Source organism: Perissodus microlepis, chromosome 7 (assembly GCF_051167445.1).
Source record: "Perissodus microlepis isolate ML-2025 ecotype Zambia chromosome 7, ASM5116744v1, whole genome shotgun sequence".
Classification (NCBI taxonomy): domain Eukaryota; kingdom Metazoa; phylum Chordata; class Actinopteri; order Cichliformes; family Cichlidae; genus Perissodus; species Perissodus microlepis.
Genome location: NC_140467.1, coordinates 7,897,604 through 7,920,951, shown reverse-complemented (window position 1 = coordinate 7,920,951; position 23,348 = coordinate 7,897,604). Strand labels below are relative to the sequence as shown.

The 23,348-nt window shown below is 41.3% G+C and overlaps 2 protein-coding genes across 3 annotated transcripts; one reads left to right on the top strand and one right to left on the bottom strand.

Annotated features, from left to right (window-relative positions):
- Window positions 1–1,626: 1,626 nt before the first annotated feature.
- On the top strand, window positions 1,627–11,867 carry LOC146382464 (NAD-dependent protein deacetylase sirtuin-3). The gene is made up of 8 exons (XM_084933109.1): window positions 1,627–1,898; window positions 7,454–7,676; window positions 8,774–8,992; window positions 9,161–9,393; window positions 10,584–10,684; window positions 10,768–10,929; window positions 11,020–11,232; window positions 11,350–11,867. The coding sequence occupies exons 2-8, from the start codon at window positions 7,462–7,464 to the stop codon at window positions 11,536–11,538; spliced, it is 1,332 nt and encodes a 443-aa protein (XP_084789235.1). The 5' UTR covers window positions 1,627–1,898; window positions 7,454–7,461; the 3' UTR covers window positions 11,539–11,867.
- Window positions 11,868–12,233: 366 nt separating this feature from the next.
- Window positions 12,234–22,811, bottom strand: ric8b (RIC8 guanine nucleotide exchange factor B). Of its 2 annotated transcripts, none has more exons than XM_084933107.1 (10): window positions 22,458–22,811; window positions 22,001–22,048; window positions 21,286–21,915; window positions 18,915–19,009; window positions 16,550–16,700; window positions 16,185–16,283; window positions 15,954–16,098; window positions 15,668–15,812; window positions 15,288–15,407; window positions 12,234–13,551 (listed from the first exon to the last, which is right to left on the bottom strand). In XM_084933107.1, exons 1-10 carry the CDS (start codon window positions 22,539–22,541, stop codon window positions 13,443–13,445), a joined length of 1,626 nt encoding a protein of 541 aa, XP_084789233.1. In that variant the 5' UTR covers window positions 22,542–22,811; the 3' UTR covers window positions 12,234–13,442. The 2 variants fall into 2 exon arrangements, with proteins under 2 accessions (XP_084789233.1, XP_084789234.1); XM_084933108.1 differs by having other exon boundaries at window positions 16,185–16,280.
- Between the last annotated feature and the right edge of the window lie 537 nt (window positions 22,812–23,348).

The window sequence follows — 23,348 nt, the reverse complement described above, 5'->3', positions numbered from 1 at the left end:
TTGGATCAAGGACACATCTAAAACCTGCAGGACTCGAGGCCTGGAGTTGCCTACCCCTGGAGTAGTCTAATCCACACTCGGTCAAAAGTACACATACAGGCTTGCATATTCATAGACCTTCACTAATACTTGGTTAAATCTCCTTTAGCAAGTTGCACCTTGACCAGATGCTTTTGGTAGCCATCAAAAAGCTTTGGTTACAGCTTCCGTTGGATATTTGTCCACTCTTCATTTCACGCTTGGTAGAGTTAATTGAAATTTGTTGGTTTGATACATGGACCTAACTTTCAGGTGTAGTCTGCACATTTTCAATAGAGTTATGGTTTGGAAAGGTTTGGAAAGACCTTTATAGTAGCTTAATGTTTGCCTGTATTTTCCACTCCAAAACCAGTTTTGATGTGTCTTTGTGATCATTGTCCATTTGAAACACCCAATTTTGTCCAAGTTTCAACTATCTAGCTGTTGATTTGAGGTAAACTTGAAGAATTTAAAGGGAGTTCTCCTTTATTATTCTGTCCATTTTCTGTAATGTACCAGTACCCCTGGTAGCAAAACAGCTGCAAACAACATGCTACCACCACTATGCTTGACAGCTGGTACAGACTTTGCAGATTTAAAAGCCTCACCTTTACTCCACTAAACATTCCTCTTGTCATTGTGGCCAAAGAGCTCAAAATTTTCCTTGTCTGACCATAAAACTTTTCTTCAGAGGACAGCTGGACAGCATGGACAGCTGTAAATTTCAGTCAAGCTTGAAGATGTTGATTCTAGAGCAGGGGATTGTTTCTTGACTGACACACTCTTGTTCCATAGTGATGCAAAATTCACTTAATTGTGGGCAGAGGACATTGATGTTTCAGCAGTTTCCAGGTCATGGCAGGTTTGAGCCTCGGTGGCTGCTGGGTTGTTGCTAAACTTTTCCTGTTGTCTGAGGGTAACAGTTTGGCTCTTTTCCAGACATTACAAACAGATGACAGATCTGAATATCTTGTCCTGGCCTTGTCTTGCCAGAACAAGATGTTTGAATTGTTGATCTTGAATTAATGATCTTGTAATCTATTTAGAAATGGCTCCAAGAGACTTTCCCAACTCTATAATTCTCCTTCTTAGATCTTAATTGAGTTCCTTGGACTTTCCCATTTTTCTGCGTATCGATCAATCCAACTAGTGCTGTCAAACACAGCCGTTCTATGTTGGCAAAGAGAAACTACTGTTGTAGTCAATCATGATAGTTTTTATATTTACAAAATGTTTAGTTTTGGTTCATTTTTTAAATTAATTTATAGTTTTGTTTTTATTCCTTTTAACTATTACAGTACTATAATATGGGGGTTTAATCAGGGCCAAGTTTTTTTTTTTGCTTGTGTCTTTACTGGTCTTGTCACATGTTTGTGAGCACAGGCTAAATAAAGGAAACATCTCTCTGTATGATATCAGCAAATCAAGCTACAGCCTCCAAAAAATTACAAACACCTCTTTGAACATCCAAAATGTATCGCTGGGTGACTTTTAGACCTACTATTAATTTGAATAGGACTTTACCGGAAACGTGGTGTCACGTGACTCCTGTTCAGTTTCCCGCCTGTATTCGTACATAGTAATTTAGTACCCGGAAACGGCAGCAGAGTGACAGCTCGCTCTGTAAAAACTTCCCGTTCAGGCTGCGTGCAACCTCACTGTATGGCTTTGAGAAGAAGGAGACACCCTTAATACAGTTTAAACAGCTGTTTGTTTGGCTGCTGCAGCTGGAGGGCTACACTTTAACATTTTACGGGAAGCTCGAAAGTTTTTGTTTATTTTTTTGGATGTAAAACATCACGAGTGGCTCAACAAAAGTCTGCAGTGTGTCGTCGTCGTCTGCTCGTCATTCAGAACCTCTGCCGTCTGGAAAGACACAGGTAGCTAATGACATGCAAATGAAATGAAAGCCCTCGTATAACCTTTCAGTGGCATTATTGTTAGTGTTACCACTGCACTTGCATCTTTTAATATCAATTCCCATGGTTTCCTGCAGAATGAAGCGAAATGACGTCAAATTGATTTTAGGGAAAGCTTTTTTTTTTTTTTTTTTTTTTTACTAAATGGATCCACATACAGTTTCATGAAACGAGTCCATGGGCCCTTCAAGTGAATTAAAACCCCACATTTTCAGTGTGATCTGACGTAGTTTGCACTTATGCTAAGCACTTATGCTAAGTCGAAGAAAGGGCTGATTTTCCTCTCTGAGAAAGTGGTAGGCCTATCTAGATGTCTGCTTCCAAAATGTGGAAAGTTTCACACTAACATGTCTCCCCCATCATTTTAGTGACAGTGTAAAGATTTTGTGAGTTACAAGTATTCAAAATACATCGGGGTTTGTCCAGAAAAAGCAAATCAACACCTGTGACAGAGAAACAGAAATAAGCATTGGCACCCTGGATGTTATATGTGCTTTTATTACAGCTCAACTGTTGTTGATGTAAATCAGGCCTTCGTTTCACACCTTTAGTTGGTTCAAAATGCTGCTGTTCACCTTCTTAACAGAAAACACAAGATGGAACATATTCCTCTGATCTGGCCTCTCTTCAGTAGCTTCCCCTGCATCTTAGGATTGATTTTAAGATTTATTTTTTGCGTTGAACCCACCATATATTGCTTATCTCTTAACACCTTATGTGCCTCCAAGGGCCCTAAGATCTGCTAACCAGCTACAAACACTAGCCTTAAGAACAGGGAGGGGAAGTCGAACTTTCTCAGCTATAGTCCCTAAATTGTTGAATAAGTTGCCCCCCACCTCATGTTAAACTGGCTCCCACCTTAGACATTTAGTATGCCTTCAAACTCATGTTTATTCTTTGACTTTAAAGTCTGCGTGAAAGCTTAGATATTTAAGCTGATGTATTGTCTCTTGCATTTTTGTGTTAATTACTGATAAGTGTGGGCATGTGTGCGTGGTGCATCTTTCTTTATTGTGTAACTATCTGTTTCATGTGCAACACTTTGGTCAACTTTGTTATTTTAAATATGTTTCATAAACAAATTTGGACTGGAATTTTTCTGTTAAACGTTTAAAAACATATTTCTGGGTCAATTTTCAAGGATCATATCATTTTTGACACCAGGCTCATCTTATACATCCATTTCCTGTGTTTCAAAAGTAAATATCTAATATAGTCATTTTAACACTTACAAGTATTTGGGCTTTGAAATAAAGAAAAAAAAACACACACACAGAAGGGTTTCTGGATCAGTGGATCCTTTGCATTCATGGACTAGGACAGGGGTGGGCAATTCCAGGCCTCAGCTGTGTTGGATCAAGGACACATCTAAAACCTGCAGGGACACCGGCCCTCGAGGCCTGGAGTTGCCCACCCCTGGACTAGGAGAACTTCCTCAGAATCTAAAGTTGTTGGATCATTGTGATATCACCAAACTATTCTATAAAACACATAAACATCAGTGTTTTCATAGCCATGAGTTAAAAATGTGACTGCTAGAAATGATTTTGACACAGAACAGATTCATGTATATGTAAATGTAGGGGAAAGTGATGCTCATATGACCCTTGACTGTTTACCCAAAGTGCTTTATTTTTTTGTTTGTTTTCTCCAGTGAATTATTTTAAAAAACCCAAAAAAAACCCAGTAATGTTTGCACTTGGTACAGGTGTTAGTCTGCACCCTAAAATTGTTTAAATGTATAAAACCACAGCAGATCCAAACCAGCCCACTAGTACAAACTATATATGTTTGTACTGATATAGCTTGAAGAATACAGAGGTTTGTAGTCAATACAATGCACTTACCACAGTGTAGCTGAAATTATCCCTATGTTGTTGGTGCCATATGTGTCCGCCTTTACTTGGGGGTCTAACATTTATCCACAACCACAGTTTCTTCATTCATTTTTATGGTTGGGCTTCTCTATTATGGCAAGAATCTTGGTTATTTTTGTCACTGTTTTTGCATTGTTTTGTTTTTAATAATTAACTGAAGCCAAATTTCTAACTGAGATAGAAATTTGGTGCTTGCACAGTCCTAGTTTGTGGTTAGTTTGTTGTTTACTAAAATGTTATGTGTAATGCTTGAGAAGTGCCAGCAGGTGACAGTGTACCCTCACTGTGTGTAACAGCACTAACAGAGCCTCCACCATGTTTTACAGATGACTGTAGACACACAGTTGTACCTCTCTCTTTAGGTTCTTCAAACATATTGACGACAATTTTAATCAGAAATTTCAAATTTGCATTAATCATGCCGTAAGACCTGTTGCCACTGATTTTCAGTGCAGTTCTTGTGTAATTTGGCTACCTCAGCGTTTTCTCCCTGTTTCCCTTAAGAATAGATTCTAGACAGCTATCCTTTCTGAGAATATTTCTGTGAGACTTCAGTGAACAGTAGATGAATCAACTAAGGTGAGAGGTGTATATCTCAGGTCCTGTGTAAAGTCTTTGCTGGATTTTTCTTTTTCCCTATTTCTTAAAGACACAGCTTTCAGATGCTGTTTAACTGTTGTAGATCATGTTTATTCTAGCCACTTCTTCTCTGGTTCTTCACTTATCCGGTTTCCTGTTGTGACTCACCTTGTTGTAAAAAAAATATATATATATATTTTATGTCTGTCAAATTGTGTTATCTTTGGCATTTTCATAGATTCACCTTCAAGTGACCACACTTTGCTTTTCAAACATTTTTGGACATATTTCAAATTATTGAAATTATTATTTTTTTCATATGGAGTGAAAATAATGTAGAATTAAACTGTTTAATTAGAAAGTGTTTCTTATTACTAAGCTTCACTATTCTCGGTGTGAAAATAATGTCATTTGAATTTTAAAGTGATGCAGTGACTTTAAAGAGAATGTAGGTTGTTCAGTACAAGCTATAAGCTTGTATTGATAGCTCATTGGTTCTTAATTTAAGGCGAGTGCGTCTTCAGAGGAGCAGCAAGGCAAGAGTCATTATTCAGCCATCGACCTGCTGGGCAAATTTAGCTCTCCACCGCCCACCTTCCTCTCTACATGCAAACAATATAGCAGCACAAATTAGGACTTGCTGCTTTGTGTCAATTGAGAGTCCAACAAAGATGCTACATAGAGTGATATGTCATTAGTGAGCAGGTGGGGTGGGAGGACATATAGCTGCTGCCTCTCCAATTAAGTAATGAAGTGGTTTCTATGGAGACCAGGCTGCTGTGTCTGCTTGGGGAGGGGGCAGAGTTCAGAGTCGGCAGTTGTCAGCTCTGCTGCAAGTGGAGGGTTAAATGCCGGGGCTGCAGGGGGAAGCCCCTCATTAAACATACCTAAATTTAATCAAAGACACAGCTGAGCCTTTCTTTGAAGTTTCAGTTGCACCGCTCACAGAAAATGGATAAACTGCAGCACCATTACGATGATGTAATCATAAAAACATACCTAAGCAGTTTTAACATTATTGCACTGTGAATGTCAAAACTAAACACGAAACTAACACTCTTGATCCTGTTCCTTATGGAAATGTTTGCTGTTATTTTTAAAATATAAATTACTCTACTATTCCTTTGATTTATCTCTATTTGTGTTCCTTTTTAACATGGTATTTAGATAGAACTTGTGTTTACCTACTGGTCAGTAAATGTCGTGGGGATGCTGTTGCCTTTGTTCCCTTTATACAAACTTCTTGGTTGGCATTTGGCCTTTGCTCTCAGTCTCTTATATGTTAAAAGGATTATCAATCAGCCTAACTTTCTTTTAGGGGGGTTTCGTGGTGATCAGTGAGGTGTCCTCATCCCTAATTAGATGACTGTAACCCTCATATGAGCAGCTACAGGCCTGGTGGTCTGGTAGTGGGACTCTCTGGGCTCAGATTTTCAACTAGGGAGAGCGAGAACAAGCAGAGTGAAAGGCCAAGCAAAGAGAAGGGGGCACTCAAATCCGTTTTAAGCCTTTTGTCATTTATTCAGGGATTTATTTGTCATTAAAGAGTGATAACGGCATCTGTGGAACGTTTAGACTTTTCTCTAGATTGGGTGGAAAAAAAAAAAAAATTAAAATCAACATTTAAGTCAAAGTCAGTTTGATGTCATAAAAGATGACTTTGTGGACCTTTTGTGGCAGAGTTGTTTCTGAAGTTTAGAGGTCAGTCATTTGCTCAACTTAAGGTTCACTACAGCAGTTTGTGCAGCATCTTCAGATGTGATTCTGCTACAAGACTTAATATCATGTTGTTGAGTTGAGTGCTGCAACACAACACGGTCTGTGCGAGATCTTAATAATTGGGCTGGTGATATATTGCCTGTACTCAGCAGTGTCTTTTTGAGAGGGGGCCAGACAAAGCCAAGACCCTCGGCCTCCTGCTGTTTTTAATAGTTCTTTAGGTAATGTGGGAGCTTCAGTCTTTTATGGAGGGAAAGAATGTGTCTAAAATATAAAGCAGGTTGATGAATGTGAACTTTAACATGTTCTTTATCACTAATGCATTATTTTAAGAGGAAAAAAAAGTTGCATTTTTTTAAAATTATTATTTTTTTTTTTTGCTTGAAGCCTTCAAATGCTATTTTTTTTTTTTTTTTTTTTTTGTAGTTTTAGCAAAGTAGTGTCCTGCAGAGGTGTCTCTTCTCCTCTCACCTCTGGAGGGTGATAAAGAGCTTCTGGAGGAGGGTGCATCGTACCTCCCTACTGCTCCCATTGCTTTCTGAAATGGACTTGTTTTATGGGTTGTACGTCTTTTGTTTTCTTGTTCACAACCTCTCTGTGGTCATTCCTCGTGGAAGTTCTTTGAAGGCCTAGAATAGCTTGGAGGAGAAGCCCCCTCCTCCCTTCTCTGTCCTCTTCTTCTCCTCTGCTACCTTTTATTGAATCCTGCCTCTGTATCATTTATCTCTGAACACCCCCACACCCACCCCTCACCCCTGTCTGCCCATTTGTGGGGGCTGTTAGGGGGCATCCTCTTTTCTCTCCCAGCTGGGTTTGTTGACACACAGTCAACCTACGCTTCTCTTTCACCCCTGCTCCCCCTCTTTTAACTCTCACCCCCCACCTCGCAGCTCCTCTCTCTGCTTTGACTGAACAGTAAAGCTGCCACAGCTGTGGGTTGTATTGGCATAGCTGCTGGGGGGGGTAAATATATTGCAGTCATTACCTTTTGTTCAAGAGTTGACAGTTTTAAAACATTTCAGCTTCTCGGTGTGTAGAGGAACTGAAGAGAAAAGGATGCCCCGATGATTTGAGTGTAACAGCTTTTTAAATATGGGAGGAGAAGGAAGGAAAATCAGAGAATACACATTCATAACTAATTAGCAGAAAAAGATGTGAATTGAAAGGAAAATGTGCATAGGAAAAAAAAACAAGCTTATGAATTGCCTCTTTAAAAAAAAAAGTACATTGTGCTATCAGTACACAGACAAATCTCATACAAATAAGACAGAGGGAAGAAATATGAATTACAGCTCATGAACAGTCACTGAAGTTTAATTTGTGTATTGTTTTCGCCAACAGGTGTTGGAATGAACAGGTCCAGGTCCAGCTGGGATAAAAAGACCTCCCAAGCTTCAGTCACCAGGATAACCCGCAGCTCTCAGGCCAGGCACACCAATCACATAGAGCCCCCGGACTCCGGGCCGAGCCTGTATGGAAAACAAAGGAGGAAGCAAACTGATTCGGCATTGGCTCAGAACCTCAGTCAGATGAGTGTGAGTGGACAGGATGCTTTATTTACAGGGTAAGGACATGTAACAGTGATCCTGTATAAAGAAAACCAGTTAACATCACACAAAAGTCCAGCACAGCAGTGTATTAATTAATAGGAAAATGTTCAGTGTCTTGGAGAACTTTTGGCTCTCTCAAGCCATTTTTCCACAGGAACATCAGGAAACATCAAGACAATGGCCCTCATTCACTAATATATACATAGAAATGTCACTATGCTATGAGCACTAAATAAAAATAATCAGGTTTTAAAAACATAATATGGTCAAGAAATTGGAGTGCAAGTGTTGCAGCAGTGTGGCCTTAATATGCTTTAAAACTGAGGCATGATCATCATCATTATGTACAGAAGTGTTCATATCAAGTATTTTTGTCTAGCAGTGAAATGGTTGCCTATGAACTAATTATTATTTTTAAAGGTATGCTTCAGCCCGCGCCCACCAAAATAACTTGATTCTTGGTTTCTTTACACTCAGTTTAAATCATTTTGTTTGATTCTGTGGGTTTTTTGCTGTTGGTTAACGTTTGGGAAACGTGACAGAGATGAAATTATAAATATTTTGTCATTTAAAGATGTGTTAACATTCTGAGGCATGCTGGCCTTCTCAGACAGCTATAATTGTAATAAAATATTGATGGATGCTGGATTTGTGCTGAAGATCACAGATCTGTTTGAGATTCCTTTTGGTTGAGGTGACTGTGGTCTTTGAGTAGAACATGCAGGATGTAGGACCATTCACTAGCTGTGAAGTCACTGCATTACTACTACATACTGCTCTATTCTTTGAGCCACCAGGTGAAAGATTTAACAGCCAGTGTTTGCATCACATGCACCACTGTCGGAAAACGCTTACTGAAGTTCAGCGCTGTTTTATGAAACAAACATGACACACGGACTTCATGAGGAGTTTAGGATTCACAGTGCTGAAGAGAGTCCTTTCTGCAACAATGAGCGGAAACATAATGAATTTAGGGCAGATTACACCTCCTTGGCAGTATGGCCTGACTGATAACTGTCTAAAGTAATGTTGGTGTGGTCCATGTGACACGAGACTGTAAAAAGAAATAATAAAAGCTGCAAAGTAAAGCACACGCTGTCTTTTTCTCCAGTAAAGGAAAGGTTCCCAAAGCCAGCAGTGATTCTGTCCCGGCACCTCAGCCCTCTGCACCAAGATCTGATCAGGCTGCTCCATCTTCGCCCGCTGTTAAGTCATCATCCCAGGGAGGCCTGGCATCTGTGGCTCGGCTGGTGAAGCTCGGCCGCTGTAAGAACGTAGTGGTGGTGGCTGGAGCAGGAATCAGCACAGCAAGTGGGATCCCAGACTTTAGGTTGGTGTCTAAAACCTCACCAATCTGCAGATTTTCACTGTGAAAGCTGTTTAGCAGCTCACCCTTCTTGTCCATAAGAAGAAATCCACCACTGGCTCACTTTTATCTGCATTACTTGAACCTCAGAAAATCAGTGTTTCAGAATGTACCAATGTACCAATTTTTCAGGACTCCAGGAACAGGTCTTTACGCAAACTTGGAAAAGTATAACATCCCATACCCAGAAGCCATTTTCAACATCGACTACTTCTCCAATGACCCGCAGCCGTTCTTCTCCTTGGCTAAGGCTCTGTATCCTGGCAGCCATCGTCCAAACTACATACACTACTTCATCCGCATGCTTCATCACAAAGGCCTCCTGCTCCGATTGTACACCCAGAACATCGACGGACTGGAGAAATGTGAGTGAGAAACAGTTGGGCTACAGCATCAGTGTTGTTTTGAAGCTGCCCAGTGGTTTGTGCATTGACTTAAGCTCGAGATGCCTCATTACCATTAATGTGACTTTTTGAAAAACCCAGCTACAGGATTGGAAGATTTAGCTGCCGTTTTTCATTGAAGCATCTGCCAGCAGGGATGAGTTGTAAAGGGTTGTTTGACGATTTAAGAATAAGGTGTCTTTGAAGGGGCTCCCTGTCCACTGCTGTTTGGCAGCTTTCATTTTTCAGTGTACTTGGCTATCTGTGAGTTCTTCAGTGCATTAGTCAGAGAAGATGTGTAATTTAATTTACCTTTTTGGTGGGGGATTTGTCAATGTAGCGGCTATCTCGGGTTTTACAAAGTGGCTGCAGCTAAAAAAAAAAAAAATTGAGTTTAGCTAAATCTACTTTTTCAAGGCCAAGGAATCCAGTGCAGGAAAAACAGGTTTCCCCCGTACAGCAAGTGATGTTATCTGTGCTCTGTGGATGATTTTGTATAAGCGATCGAAGAAACGCCATCAACACTGGCTTTCTCTTTACAAGCAGCGTATCAACATTAAGACAACCCTCAACTGCAATGGCATCTTTTCTGTAGCTGAATGCAGAAGAAGGTGAGAACTCGGTCCGCCACTGCTCTAAAGCGGCACATCTTGAGAGTTCATATTCAAACAAAGGTACTGGTGACAGCTGCTCTGCAGGACCCAAAGCTGGCTGCCTGTTCTTCGTTCTCCTGTGTCATTGTCGGTTCAAGCTAATTTTTGTTGCTGTTATTGAATTCCTTGGCCTAAAAGTATATTTAGCAGTTAAAATCAATGTTAAAATTTTTGTTTCTTTTTTAAAGAAGTTTAGAAGCAGAAATCCAGAGACATCTGGGCAAACTGCAACACTGTGCTTAAAAAACAGCTTTTAGATATCCCCCTAAAAACCCACCAAAAATACAATTAATTAACAATAATTATAAACCCTCACTATGTGGAATATCTTGTTATGTAAAAGATTTCAGTCAGCACGCCTGATGTTAAGATTTGTCTCGAGGGAGCTAGAGTAAGATTTTTATTCCCCCTCATTATTGTCTGACTTTAATAAAAGAAAAGTCAAATAGGACAAACTCGGATTGTTTGCATTAATGTTCCTGTTTCGCTCCTAATGTGATCATATTTGAAAACCTTCAGTGTGTGGCATCCCTGATGAAAAACTCGTAGAAGCTCATGGAAGTTTTGCCACTGCTTCGTGTCACCTGTGCTACACTCCTTACCCCGCTGAGGAGGCCAAGGTTCGTATGCCTCTTTATATGATATATGAATCCCATGCGCTTGATGCCACGTTAATCTTTCCTGCGTGTTTTTTGTCTAACAGCGTGCGATAATGAATGACAACGTCCCCATATGCACATTTTGTGCCGCAACGGTCAAACCGGATGTTGTGTTTTTCGGAGAAGACCTTCCTCAGAAGTATTTCCTGCACACTAAAGATTTCCCAAAAGCTGACCTGCTCATCATTATGGGCACGTCTTTGCAGGTAAACATTAAAATTTAATATGATATCATAGTAAAAACAGGTTGTTTGTGTAAAGGCACATTCCATTAAATGTTAAATAAAATGTTTCAGATTGAGCCATTTGCCAGCTTGGTGAACACGGTGCGCTCCACTGTGCCACGTCTCCTCCTGAACCGACATGCTGTGGGTCCCTTTGAGAAGGTCCCGCTCCGGCGAGGGGACCACATGGAGCTAGGAAACCTGGAGGATACTGTGCGGAAGTTTGCCGAAATGCTCGGCTGGAACAATGAGATCGAAGAGCTGATGAGGAACCAGGAAACACTGGTGGGTTCTAAAAGCTCTCACAGGTCATACATGTCTCAGTTAAAAAGGGGAAAAAAAACTGCAGAATGATTGTTACACCGTCCTATGGCACTCAGTGGTTTTCATTTCTTTCTGCAGACCATCCCAGCGTTGGTAAGCAGTCCGCCATCACAGACATGTCCGATCAGAGCAACAGCAGAGCCTCAAGGCAGGACGGAGACATCCAGGTCCATACCAGGAGCTCAGAGAGCAGCAGGCAGCGGCGGCGAGGAGACAGATTCTGAGACAGACAGCAAGAGCTCTGCATCGTCCACCCTAAGCAACTAAATATTACGACACTTGAAGGATTTTGAAGTTTCCACTATCCATAGTTCACATGGCGGACTGTTCTGTTAACTGTAACCTCTAATCAGATTAGAGTCTTACCTTCTTCATCTAAGAGCCAGTATGTGATGTTTGTATCATGGTTATATGAACACGTCAAAAGGTTAATCAAGTTCAAACAGCATCCATCAAGAACACTAGTAGACATTCGAGCCTTGTATCAAAAATATTAATTTTAAGGTGTTTTAAGTCAGTGTAATGTGTTAATGTTTTATAATCAGTATAACACTGTCTTTGAGAGCGTATTTAATAAAAGTATTGTGTAATTTCCACTTTGTGTCCAAAAAAGACACATTCTTCAGTTTATTGACTTTTGTGGAAATGATATGATGCTATTTCATAAATGCTTTCCACTTAGAAAAATGTGAACAGAAAACTTGAATGTGGTGGAATAATTGTGTTTACAGCTGAGCACAAAACAAATCTACAGCGATAGGGGGAAAAATACAGACATGAGAGGAGAAACCCAGCAAATGATAACAAACTTTGGCAAATCGAAAAGAGTAAAGTCAAGTTGCACAAATTTGATTAACAATGAGAAACGCTGATTTAAATAATGTAACAAGCAGTTAAATTATGTGTATAATCGACCAAGCATGTGAGATCTGCATAGAATTAAATTATACCAAGACACAGAAAATATATTACTTTGTTTATATAAAGTCACACATTTAGTGTCAAATAAACAACATTTTCATAGGTTTCTTCTTTTTTTTTCTTTTTTTTTTGATTCAACATCATGCAGATGACAAAAGGAACAGAGATTAGAAAACAATCATCGTAGTTCACACATTTCATTGTCAAGAGCCCGAACAGGCAAAAACCACCATCGACCTGTGGAGAATGCTGCATTGCCTCAAGTCTTAAATTTAATGAAACTTGTTTTCTTTTCTCCATAACGTCATCAATTGAGTACCAGAGAGAAAAAAGTGAACTACCACTTACATTTGTTTTTTGTCCATGGTAAAAACTGATTACACAAACACAGTGAGCTGCAGGTTTAAACCGTCCACAAACACATCAGTCCTGTGCTCCAGCAGTACCAGCAGCTTTACCGCTAACAGTGTTTACTATGATTCGTGTTAAAATTGTGCACCTTCTAGTCATATATGTATATATTTTTAAAAAAGAGAAGTGAAGGAATGTTTATTCACACCCAAAACTACACTTTAAACAAAACAGTGTTTCCAGCAAGAAGCAAAACTCAGCAGAAAGTATATTCTTTCCCCACAGGGAGCACTAAAGCAAAAGATGCAGCAGTAACTGTGAACTCCTCCTCGGCAGTCTTCCTGCCACGCACGACTCCGCTTCAGCTCGAGACAGCCTCTGGAGCCTGCTGTGAAATGTTTAGCTGCGTTCTACTTCAGGACTGGTTTGATTTAATTTAGTACAGCAAGTGCCTGTCCTATTTGAAAAAAAAGAGGCTAAGATTTTGCTAAGAGTCCAGTCCATGATTGCAAAATAACACTTTATTTGCATTTAAGTGGCCGTCAGTCAATATCACTAAGAAAAACCAAAGAGGAGGTGATTGCCCTGCAAAGCGCAATAAAAGCCTGATATAAACTTACACATAAATATTTTATTTTTCACCATCACCATTTGTTCAGCTTTCTGTTAATCACTACCACTTGTCCCAGTTACAGCCCCCGAGGTGATAATGGGACTTTCCCATCCAGCACCTGAAGTTTTTGGACACAGCTCTACACTCAGCAGCAGCTCATTCAGGATGGAGGCACAAATTCAAGCCCAGCTACAGAACCCACCTTCAATAATCACAGCTCGAGATTTGTTGGGGGTGGGGCCCATCGGGCTTAGTCTGGAAAACGTGGCTGAGATATTCAGCAGCACTAGTCCGAGTCTGAGTCCGAGTTTTCCTCAGGTGGACTGCAGAGAGTTTCTTCCAAAGGTGCCAACGTCCCGTCGGGTTTGACGCCCATCGGTCGAATCACGTGCTGCCTGCGGACACAAAAAAGTAGATATCAGATATGACGTGCTGGATGGAGAACGGTGGTAAAGGAAAGCTGGAAGAACATTTTTCTTTTTAAAAAGGGCTTTTCAATTGCATGCGTCTGCACGTTCTGCATACACAACTCAAGGACCCTCACTCAACAACTCCCTCCCCTCCTTTCATGGACACTCGCCCCTGTCTGGCCATCCTCCCTCCCCTCCTTTGCAGTGGCAGTTTAATTACAGGATCAGTACTCAGCCTAATCTCCTCAAAGCCACGGCTGCCCCTTCACCCTAATCCAATTATACCTGCACCGTGTGTCACCACTCCCTCCGAGATGATTTATCAGAGAATTATCGGTCAAAAGATTTGACAGACTCAAACACAAATGGCCATGTAATTCCTTCTGATTCCTAGAATTAAATATCATTTAATTCTTAAAGGTTAAAGTTCTTTAAAGAGAACCAGAATCTCGCGACCCGGTATCACTGGCTCATTTACAATACAGACCAGCGTGACAAAACAAACAAAACCATGTGCCATCATCTCTTCCAATTAGAGAGGGGGAAAAATGTCTTCCTTCCTCCTCGGGAGTGACAGAGGGCTGGGCGGGGGGGGGGGTCTGGCAGGTGTAAGGGGTGGGGTGGGGGTGCAGAGTATGTGCTAATTGGAGCACCAGTTAAACAGTTAGAGGGGCACATTCTTGCAAGGACCTGACCGATCTCCTTAGAGTCGGCATCAAGGGACCACCTCTCCTTCATTGCAGAGGAAGAGAAGAAAGGGGATGCGGCCTCGGAAAGGAATCTTCCTCTTCTGGGTGCACGTGCCTCATTACAGCTCAACGCCCTCTTTTGGCTCAACAATGGAGAGGACGGCTTTCTTATGCCTGCGCATTTATCCACCTGTGTCTCTTGATCCACGTTCCACCCGAATAGCTTTGTCTAGCTGTGCCTCTGTCTCAGTCCACTCCTTGTCTGACCAGCGGCTTGCTTGTCAAATAAAAGAAGAATAAAGTCAGGACGTGTGTTATTAAAAACCCGAATAAAGGAACAGGGAAACGACAAGTCGACTGTGTGAGCCAATTAGGTGATAATTAAGGAGCAGAAGTAATGATGCCGATGGTGCGTTGTGGCAGCAGCTCCCCCATTTACACCGGCTGAATGACGCGGCGTGCACAAAGTCCAGTCCTAATTGAAGCTACATCTAAAAGGCAAGAGATTCTTCCAACGATGACTCGGTTGGCAGGGAGCGGGCTCACTGTTACTTTTGTGCAGGCGCTGTGCAAACTAACGTTGGCCTCTGCGCTCGCTGAGGAAAGGTCAACACAAACACAGCACGACCCTTTGCTCGGGAAACTGTGTATTTATATTTTGAGCAGGCGTGGTAAAAGAAAAAAAATATTTCGACAAGACTTCTGAGGCATCTATCATACTGAATTTTCCATTTTACACAGACTTTTTTTAAACACATTCATGCATCCAAAGCTAATCTAAAATATGAAAAAGCTAATTCCCAGACAGCAGATTGCTTTATATATTTGAGCTTTGTGGCAGAGCATGAAATGACCTCTAAACCTTTTTCAGTCCATCAGAAACTGCGGTGAAGTCAGAACACACACAGCTGCTTTCAGTCCAAAAAGTTTGCAACTGAAAATCCTCTGGTACTTTTCTAAGTGTTGTAAACAGCACATTGTAGATTTTGAAGCATGCCTCACTACTAGTTAGCGAGCTCTCTAGTTTATTACCTTGACAACTTGTCGAACATGTTGGCCAGCTTCTCGGCCTCATACTCCTTCTGCTCCTCGGTCATCTCTTCGACGGGGTGAGGCATCGGCTCCTCGACGTGACCGGTGATGGGGTTGATGCTGAAAAAAAAGAAATAGATGAGAACGCTGAATGTATAGCTGCAAAGTGAATTCAACTAATGGCAGCTATTTGTTATATCTGGGATTAAATTACTGGGGTTTGTCCCACGAGAATAAAAGGAAATAATTTCTTTTAGAAAGAGAGAGGGATCAGCATCAGCTACTAGACCAGCAGTTTTTGAATCGGCGCAGCACAAATGTAGTACACACAACAGTTAAATATGTGACACCTTATTGTAATCCCAGTGTGGAGGACTCACAAAGGTTTGGCAGATTTGTATTCTTCAGTGTCTGAGTCCTCATCGTCAGAGTACTGAGTCTCTCCTCTCCCTCCTCCAAGAAGTCCTCGAGCCGCAAGAAGTCCTGCTGCGTTTCCGTACCCCGTGTACTTCAACAGGTTGTCCACTGCAAGACAACACATTTACTAAAAGGGGGCACTGCTACACATAAATCCTGATGTGTTAAGGTAATTATTCTCATAAACTGCACTCAACCGAAAAGGCCACAAATTTTTCATCCCCTTCTTCTCCATTTTAAATCACTCACCGCTTTCTTTGCAGAGGACGAACAGAAACTCTGCAGCTGTCTGCTTCACGCCCATGTCCACATGTGTCATGAGGCGAACCAGCTTGTTTCTGATGGTGGTGCCAATCTCTGGCCTGCTCTTCACATCTTTCAGTGGGGGAAGTACCTTAAAAAAAAGATATAAGGCTTAATAGTGCATCAATATTTCTATTTTAACACGCCTCTAAAGCTGAGCCCACAAACCGTGATTACCTGAGCTTTGATATATCTGCGGATTTCCCTGTGGTGTCTGGATCCTTCAGTCAAAAGGCTGAGTACTGGAGTCAAACCCTCTTTGTAATTGGACCCCTGCTTGGAGTGACAGACCACAAAAACTTCACTGTCTCCACAAACTCAGGGGCTGGATAGATATCCTTAACACACAAGCACGCAGCTAATAGAAATAAGATGACGGAGACACTGAATAACAGAGGAGAACCTGAGGGACATGACCTTTATTCAGGCTTTCTTCTCCTTCTAATCATAAATAAAAACAAAAACATCCGGGTGGAGTTAGAACACATTTATGGATGCTAAACCGTTATTCTCGCGTCATCGTGACAGAAGTTGAATTTTACCTTGTCGATTCTTTTCTCCATGAAGTCCAGCAACACCTCGATCGCGTCCATGTTTTTTCCGGCATATTTCTCCTGCCCTCCCTGCACGGGGACGTCAATTAAAACATCCAGATAGGACACGGGCAGGTTGTTCAGCAGGTTCACGGCATGGCTGCAAACAGTTAAAAACATTATATTCTTTAATTATCCAGAGGTTTTAGGGTATTTGGAGAATAAAATCGAAATACAAAAAGGTTAAAACACTTTTGAAAAGACATACCAGGTTTTGCTCAGGATTTACCACAATTCACAGGTGCAAAGCACAGAAAGAAAGTGATACGTTTTCTTCTCACTCATTGGCTGTATTAAATAACATCATGAGAATAAAAAGGCAATGATAGAGTCAAGCGCGCTCGCAAACAGTCACATCTGGGACAGGTCAATGTAGTTCACTACCAAATGAATGTGTCAGAGTTCGGAAGCATTAAGACGACATGAAAACGTGAGTGCACCCGCATGTCATGGCACTGTTAACCCACAGGACCCCTTCCGTCCTAATCCCCACCAATGAAATCATCACAGTCTAATGATATAGAAGTGAAATGCATAGCAATGCAATAGTTCAACCTTTCCTATCATTTGGTACTTTCTGAAGTTCTTTCTCCTTAAACGTGTGAATCTTATGTCACGACTTTCAGATTAGGCTTAAACATTTCCTTTTTGACAAAGCTTCTAGTGAGGGCTGGTCCAGATGAGTACGAACCCTCCGCTAGTTAAATGGGAATAGACCTAGGCAGCCGGAAGCTTCCCATGATGCATTTCATCTTCTCACACCTCTTTGCACTCTGTTTATACACCACTCTGCATTTAATCGTTAGTTATTATATCTCGTTCTCTTCCACAGTCTGTTTTTTGTCCTCTCTTCGTCCCTTCACACCCAACCAGTCACAGCAGATGCCTGCCCCTCCCTGAGGGAGTTTTTTCGTCCCACTGTCGCCAAGTGATTGGGGTATTCTCTCTACTATTGTGGCGTCTTTACCTTACAATATAGAGCAGCTGTTGTGATTTGGCACGATATAAATAAAGTTGAATTGAATTGAATTGGAGTAAACTGTCTTTGCCAATTTGTTGAAACTGAATATTGTTCAGTGCATCAGGAGCAAGCAATTGGCGAGATTGTAAGTCGTCTCCAGAAAGGTTATGCTGGTAAAATGGAACAGCAAAAATGATAATTTGGTTGAAGCATCGTTTAGTGATCTTTGTATGCGAGTTTCACTCAAATCTGACCTATACCCAGGAGGAACAGCAATAGACAGATAAAGGAGTTTTTTCCTGTTTGTTTTCTGATACGTTTCTGCTTTCTTCGCATTTGTTGTTATTAATGCTTTCCAGTTTGAGACCAGAAGGAGAGACAAATCACTAGGAGCTCAAAAAGAGCATATGGAATAAAAATATGACAAATCGTGTCTCTGTCATGTGGTAAGTTTGCATTTTAACATCTATACCTCCTAAACTAGAGATTCACCAGAGATCATCTAAAATACTTTATTTTTCTCAAGTTAGCAATACTTACAATTACTGGTACCCAAAGAGATAAAAATAGGAATAAAAGAAAAAAATAGTAAGAGTAGTTCTGGAAATGAGGTGGTCCTTGAGCCGGTCAGTTTAAAAAGACAACAGTTTTATGGCGTAACCAGGGAGCACAGATGTAGGAAGAACTGAGTCTGATACCAGAAGTCCGTCACAACACTCTACATTTGAAAATATTTGTGTTAGTCTGACGATCATCCAACTAACACATTTTAAAACGCCTGCCAGCTTGGCTTAAAACTAACCCTCTCCTCCGTGCTCCCCTTTTCTATTCAAATTAGCTCTGTGTTACACTGCATTCAAATTACAGCTGGGTCGGTCAATGGGTCAAGCTCCCACGACTGATTCAGCCACCAATCTGACAGGTCAAGAGGATCATCACTCACTTTTACATGACACTGTTTAAATTTCAGGCTAAGACCACACATTCTTGGCATTCTTGCGTGAAATTACCATGAGAAACACTGCTGTCGCACAATGACAGAAAAAAGCTCATAGATAATATAAAATACAACTACACAGCACTTTGCTATCGACACAAGCAAATCTCACAAGGTGATTTTCCTACACAGACACAGCGATGCAGTCTGCTTTTCTATGTAAATCACTTTCAAGTCATGTCTGAGGCTATAACTCATTCACACATGAAAGCTACAGGACACGGATACACAAAGGGACTGAGCCTCTTTGTGTTTAAGAGGTCCAAACATGTATATTGGTTTAAATCAAATACGAAGGTGCAGTCCGCTACAATAAATTATTAACATATGAAGATCAGCGAGGAACAGATTCCCACCTGTGTGCTTCCTCCGTTTTTTCCTCGGTCTCGGTCTTCAGCATCAGGAGATGACGCAGGATGGCAGCAATGAGCCGGAGCTGGTGATCGTCTTCCTGTCGAGCCGAGCACACACAAAAACACCGAGTCCAACCAGGGGTTTTGTTTATGCACAGCAAAGCAGTACGGTAAAAATATCTACGCTACAAGGGCATGAGGCTGGAAGCAAAGGCTAAAACCTTCAGTTAATCAATCATCCTTGCAAGTACGCATCAGTGGCGCGGAATAAAGTGGCTATTCTATTTGTATTCTAATATTAAAGTAGCTACTGCTATAACTATCGGGATATGCTGCCATTGTGTAACTGAGTAGGAATAAAATAAAAAGGCATGAAGGGGTCACTATGTGTGTCATTTTCATTTGTTTCTCCCTCCTATCAGCACCATCTACCATTTAGCTCCTGCAAGTTTCTTCTTTATTTCCTTAATTAACTTTTATTCACGTCACTAATTAATCAACTAAGTGACAAATTAGGGAGGGCAGTTAAAAGCACCTAAATATAAATATCAAGATTGACACCAATACATCAAGAAAATAAGTAAGAAATTGCTGTGTTGGTACTTTTGCTGATGATATTTTGAATATGAGAATGGGGTGATTCTCAGCTCAGCGCAGAGCTGCAAGTATCTAGGCTGAAAGTAAAAAACTAGTTTAACAACAAAAACGTAACCTGAGAACTCAGGAGTACGCGAGGAGGAGTTACTGGTCTAATAGTGACAGGAGCAGAGAGGCTGTGGTGAGACTGAGGAAGAGGAAGTTTGGATTTCTAAGAGGAGAGCAGGGCCAAATGGGAATCTTAAAACTAAACGTAGCGTCAGCAGGACTTACACTGCCTCAGGTGCTGCCTTTGCAGTCGCGTTTCTCCTTTGGAATGCCTCCTCAGACAAGACGATCAAGTTTGACAGTGAATCAGATGCAAAAATTATCATACAATAAGTACATCATGAATGAAAAGCATGTGTACCAAGTATCATCCTTTTTTCAAGTCATGTTCATACTGAGTGGCCTGTGTGTGTGTGGGTGGAAGGACTTACTGATTTTGTAATAAAGGAGCAATGAGCCTAACTTCAGCGGAATATTTTTGACACTGGCTGATGTGAATTACACGACACACTTCCTGTTATAAATCTAATATTTCAGTGATGGATGTTTTGGCTGGCGAGAACATCCATGTCCAGCCAATCTATTGTGGTTTTGACTAGAGCTATAGAAAGATTGCATACATACATGTTTCAATGTTGATGTGAAACATGGTGAAGGTTCCATGATAATGTCAGTAATGCAAGTAATCCCAGTAAACCCGGCTCAGACTTCACACTGGTCTAAACACAGCAGGACAAATTTTCCTTAATGATGGTCAAAGTGGCAGCCTCAAACTTTTTCTGATATGCTTCACTTTTAAAGCCAATAAGATTTTTATCAGGCGTTAACATCTTTAATATATAATATTATTCCAGCTCAATTTTATTTGAAGGTCAGGGCAAAATCATCAGAAAACATATTGACTGAACTCAGCTTAACATTGCTGTGCAATTTTAGAACTATGGTCTTTAAGGGCCGTTTTAGACTGTGATCATGTAACAATGTTTCATAGCTGTGTTCAGTTTTTGGGGAGATTTTATTACAGAGGCAAACATATTTATCCTTCAGGTTTTTCCACTTCTTCGCATATTCCCTCACATCCATTTTTATAGTTTCGTAGTCTCCTTACAGGAATCTGCTAAACTTTGTGAGTAATTATATTTATGCTATGATTATTATTGCTTACACTGAGTTGATGACCGTTATTCTCTCACTGATAATGTCAAAAACTGTGGCAAAAATAAGCTGGGAATGCACAGGAGGATTCGACGGGGCTTAACTGGCCAATAGCACTGGGTTAAAAGGGGTTTCCAGTTACTTCTTAAGTTATGGTATAGATTTCCTGCAAAGGTCTAAATCAGGCATAACGGAGGGCAGCTTGTTTCACACAGTGAATGAACACATTCTCTGTTGTAGTGCCGCACCTGAGATAAATAAGGATTATTCTGACTGAGAATCATGCAAAGCTACCAGAGGAGCTTTGCATAAAAGCCATTCTTATTGATTTTTTTTTTTTTTTTTTTTTACTCAGGCTGAGTTAATGTGGTTACACACTCACAGTAAATCCCTGAGAGGAAGAGCGACTTCCTGAGAACCAGCAGTTCATGACAGATGCAATTTGGCTGCTCTTGGGAACAGCATATATGATCTTTGTAGTTCAGATTAAGACTGTAGTGCAATTAGTCACAAACGATTAGCACCGAGTGAGCCTTTACTGTAACATTGTTTTGTATAACCACCGCATACTCACCTCACCACCAGTTTCAGACAGTGTGAGGTTGAACATGGCTTTGAGTGCTTCCATCGCTCGCTCGTTATTCTCTGCAGGCATGGGCACGGCTTGCGGATCTGGATGGGCAGCTTCATACGGACCAACCCAGCGCACATCCAGCGTGTGCTCCAACACCTCTGTCAGCAGTCTAACAGCATGCCACTCTCTCCTCAAAAGCCCCCTCACGGCAGGTTGGAGGGCAGACAGCAGGAAGAGAAGGCGCAGTGTGAACAGGCCCACCTCATGGGACCACGTACGGGCCGTGGCCAGGCTGGCACACAGACCACGAACCAGCTGCACATCCACGCAGACCTGCTGAGCCGCAGGGCTGTTATATACAACATTGCAAAGGCACTTTAGGGCCTCCACCACCACCCTCTTGTTCTCCTCTGACAGTGTCTGTTCCTGAGAGCTTTTCTTGTCAGCATCCTGTTCCTCTCCAGCCCGCAGCCTCGCCATCCCTGCCAGGGTCAACATGCCTTCCTTGGTGGCTACAGGAGCCAGGACACGCTTATCTCTGGACAGGATGCGGAGGGTCTCCAAGCATGTCTTCTGACAGCTGGGCTGCACCTGTCTCCCGAGGACTGTGAGCACACCTTGGCACAGCTTCTGCAAGGACGCACAGAGACACACACACACCGTCACTATCAAACATTTCATGTAATAAGAAGCTGCTGGGCTAGATGGTACTCACACTCCGCAGGGTTTCCTCCTTTGGGTCAAAAGTGAAGGTTTGGGTGTTCTGCAACAGAAAGGATGCTCAGTGTCGACAGCAAACAAGATCGACTCGTGTCAAGCGTGCACTATCACATATTAGAAGCTATGAAACGGATTTAAAGTTGGAAACCTCAGAGAAACATGCAAAGTTTTCACGGATGATGCGTGATTAGCAGGCATGATCAGCATTTTAGCTCTACTCTTGGCGCTGTAAATAAGGCCAAATTGCATACTTTTGCTTCGCTCAATGTGTGTGTGCTTTTTTTCTCTGATAATGCGACACCAGGTTTCATTTGACGGAGCCAAACATTTCGGCTCAGCAGCCCAGAAAGATGTTCATGTCACCCAGAGCTAGCTGTCTGGCTAGGTGGCTAGCTAACGTTAGCACGGGCGTTTGTTTTGGTTGAAGAAAAACGAGCAAACGCGCGACTCACCTCTACATTATACTGCTGCAAGAGCTTCTCGATGTCCTCTTCGCTGGCAGTTTCAAGCTGAGATAAAATATTATTCAGATCCATGGGGGCTACCTGAAAAGCTCGGAGAGTTACCGGTGAGTGATGTGCAGCCACAGCTACAGCTAGCTGGATGACAGGCTAACTTGTTTCAGGGCTGCTACTGTCAACAGGGAAACTCCCCTGACTGCCTCCATCAGCTGCAGCAGGGACCTGCTCCCGCTTTATCTATTCACATATTCCAGTAAACAATCCGATGATGGCAAAATGTGTCATAGGAAGAGCCGCAGTTTATCTGGCAGGATACATGACGTGTATTCTGCGTATAAACAAAGACGTGTAGAATGAATGAATCCAAGTAACTGTAATAAACATTTAGAAAACTGGAAAAACTAAAAAAAAAAAAAAACCTAAAAAAAACCCCGTGAAATTCTTAAATTCATTTGGAATTTGTGAAAACAAATTTTGATCAATCAAAGTGTGTCGGATCTGGAAAAATATCAGTTTGCTGACCAATAAGCCCCCATAAAACCGGACTCTGTCTCTGACATTTTATTTTCAAGTCATGTTTTCTCTCATCGAAATAATAACGAGGAAAAATTCGTTCTCATTTTGGTCATTTTCAGGTTTTGATATTATTATTTTTATTTAATTTTAGTTTCCAGAGTAGTTTTTCTTGTTTTAGATTAATTTTATTGGTTTCACTGCTCATCAGTGAAACATGTTCATCAGTACCTCATCAGGGTTGTAATCAATTAATTTTTAAAATATTTTTTCAGTTCACAAAGTCATCTCAGTTATTTTATTTTAATTTTAGGTCTAACTGTAACATCAATAGATAGACTGTGGTCATAGCGGATAAGTGACAATACC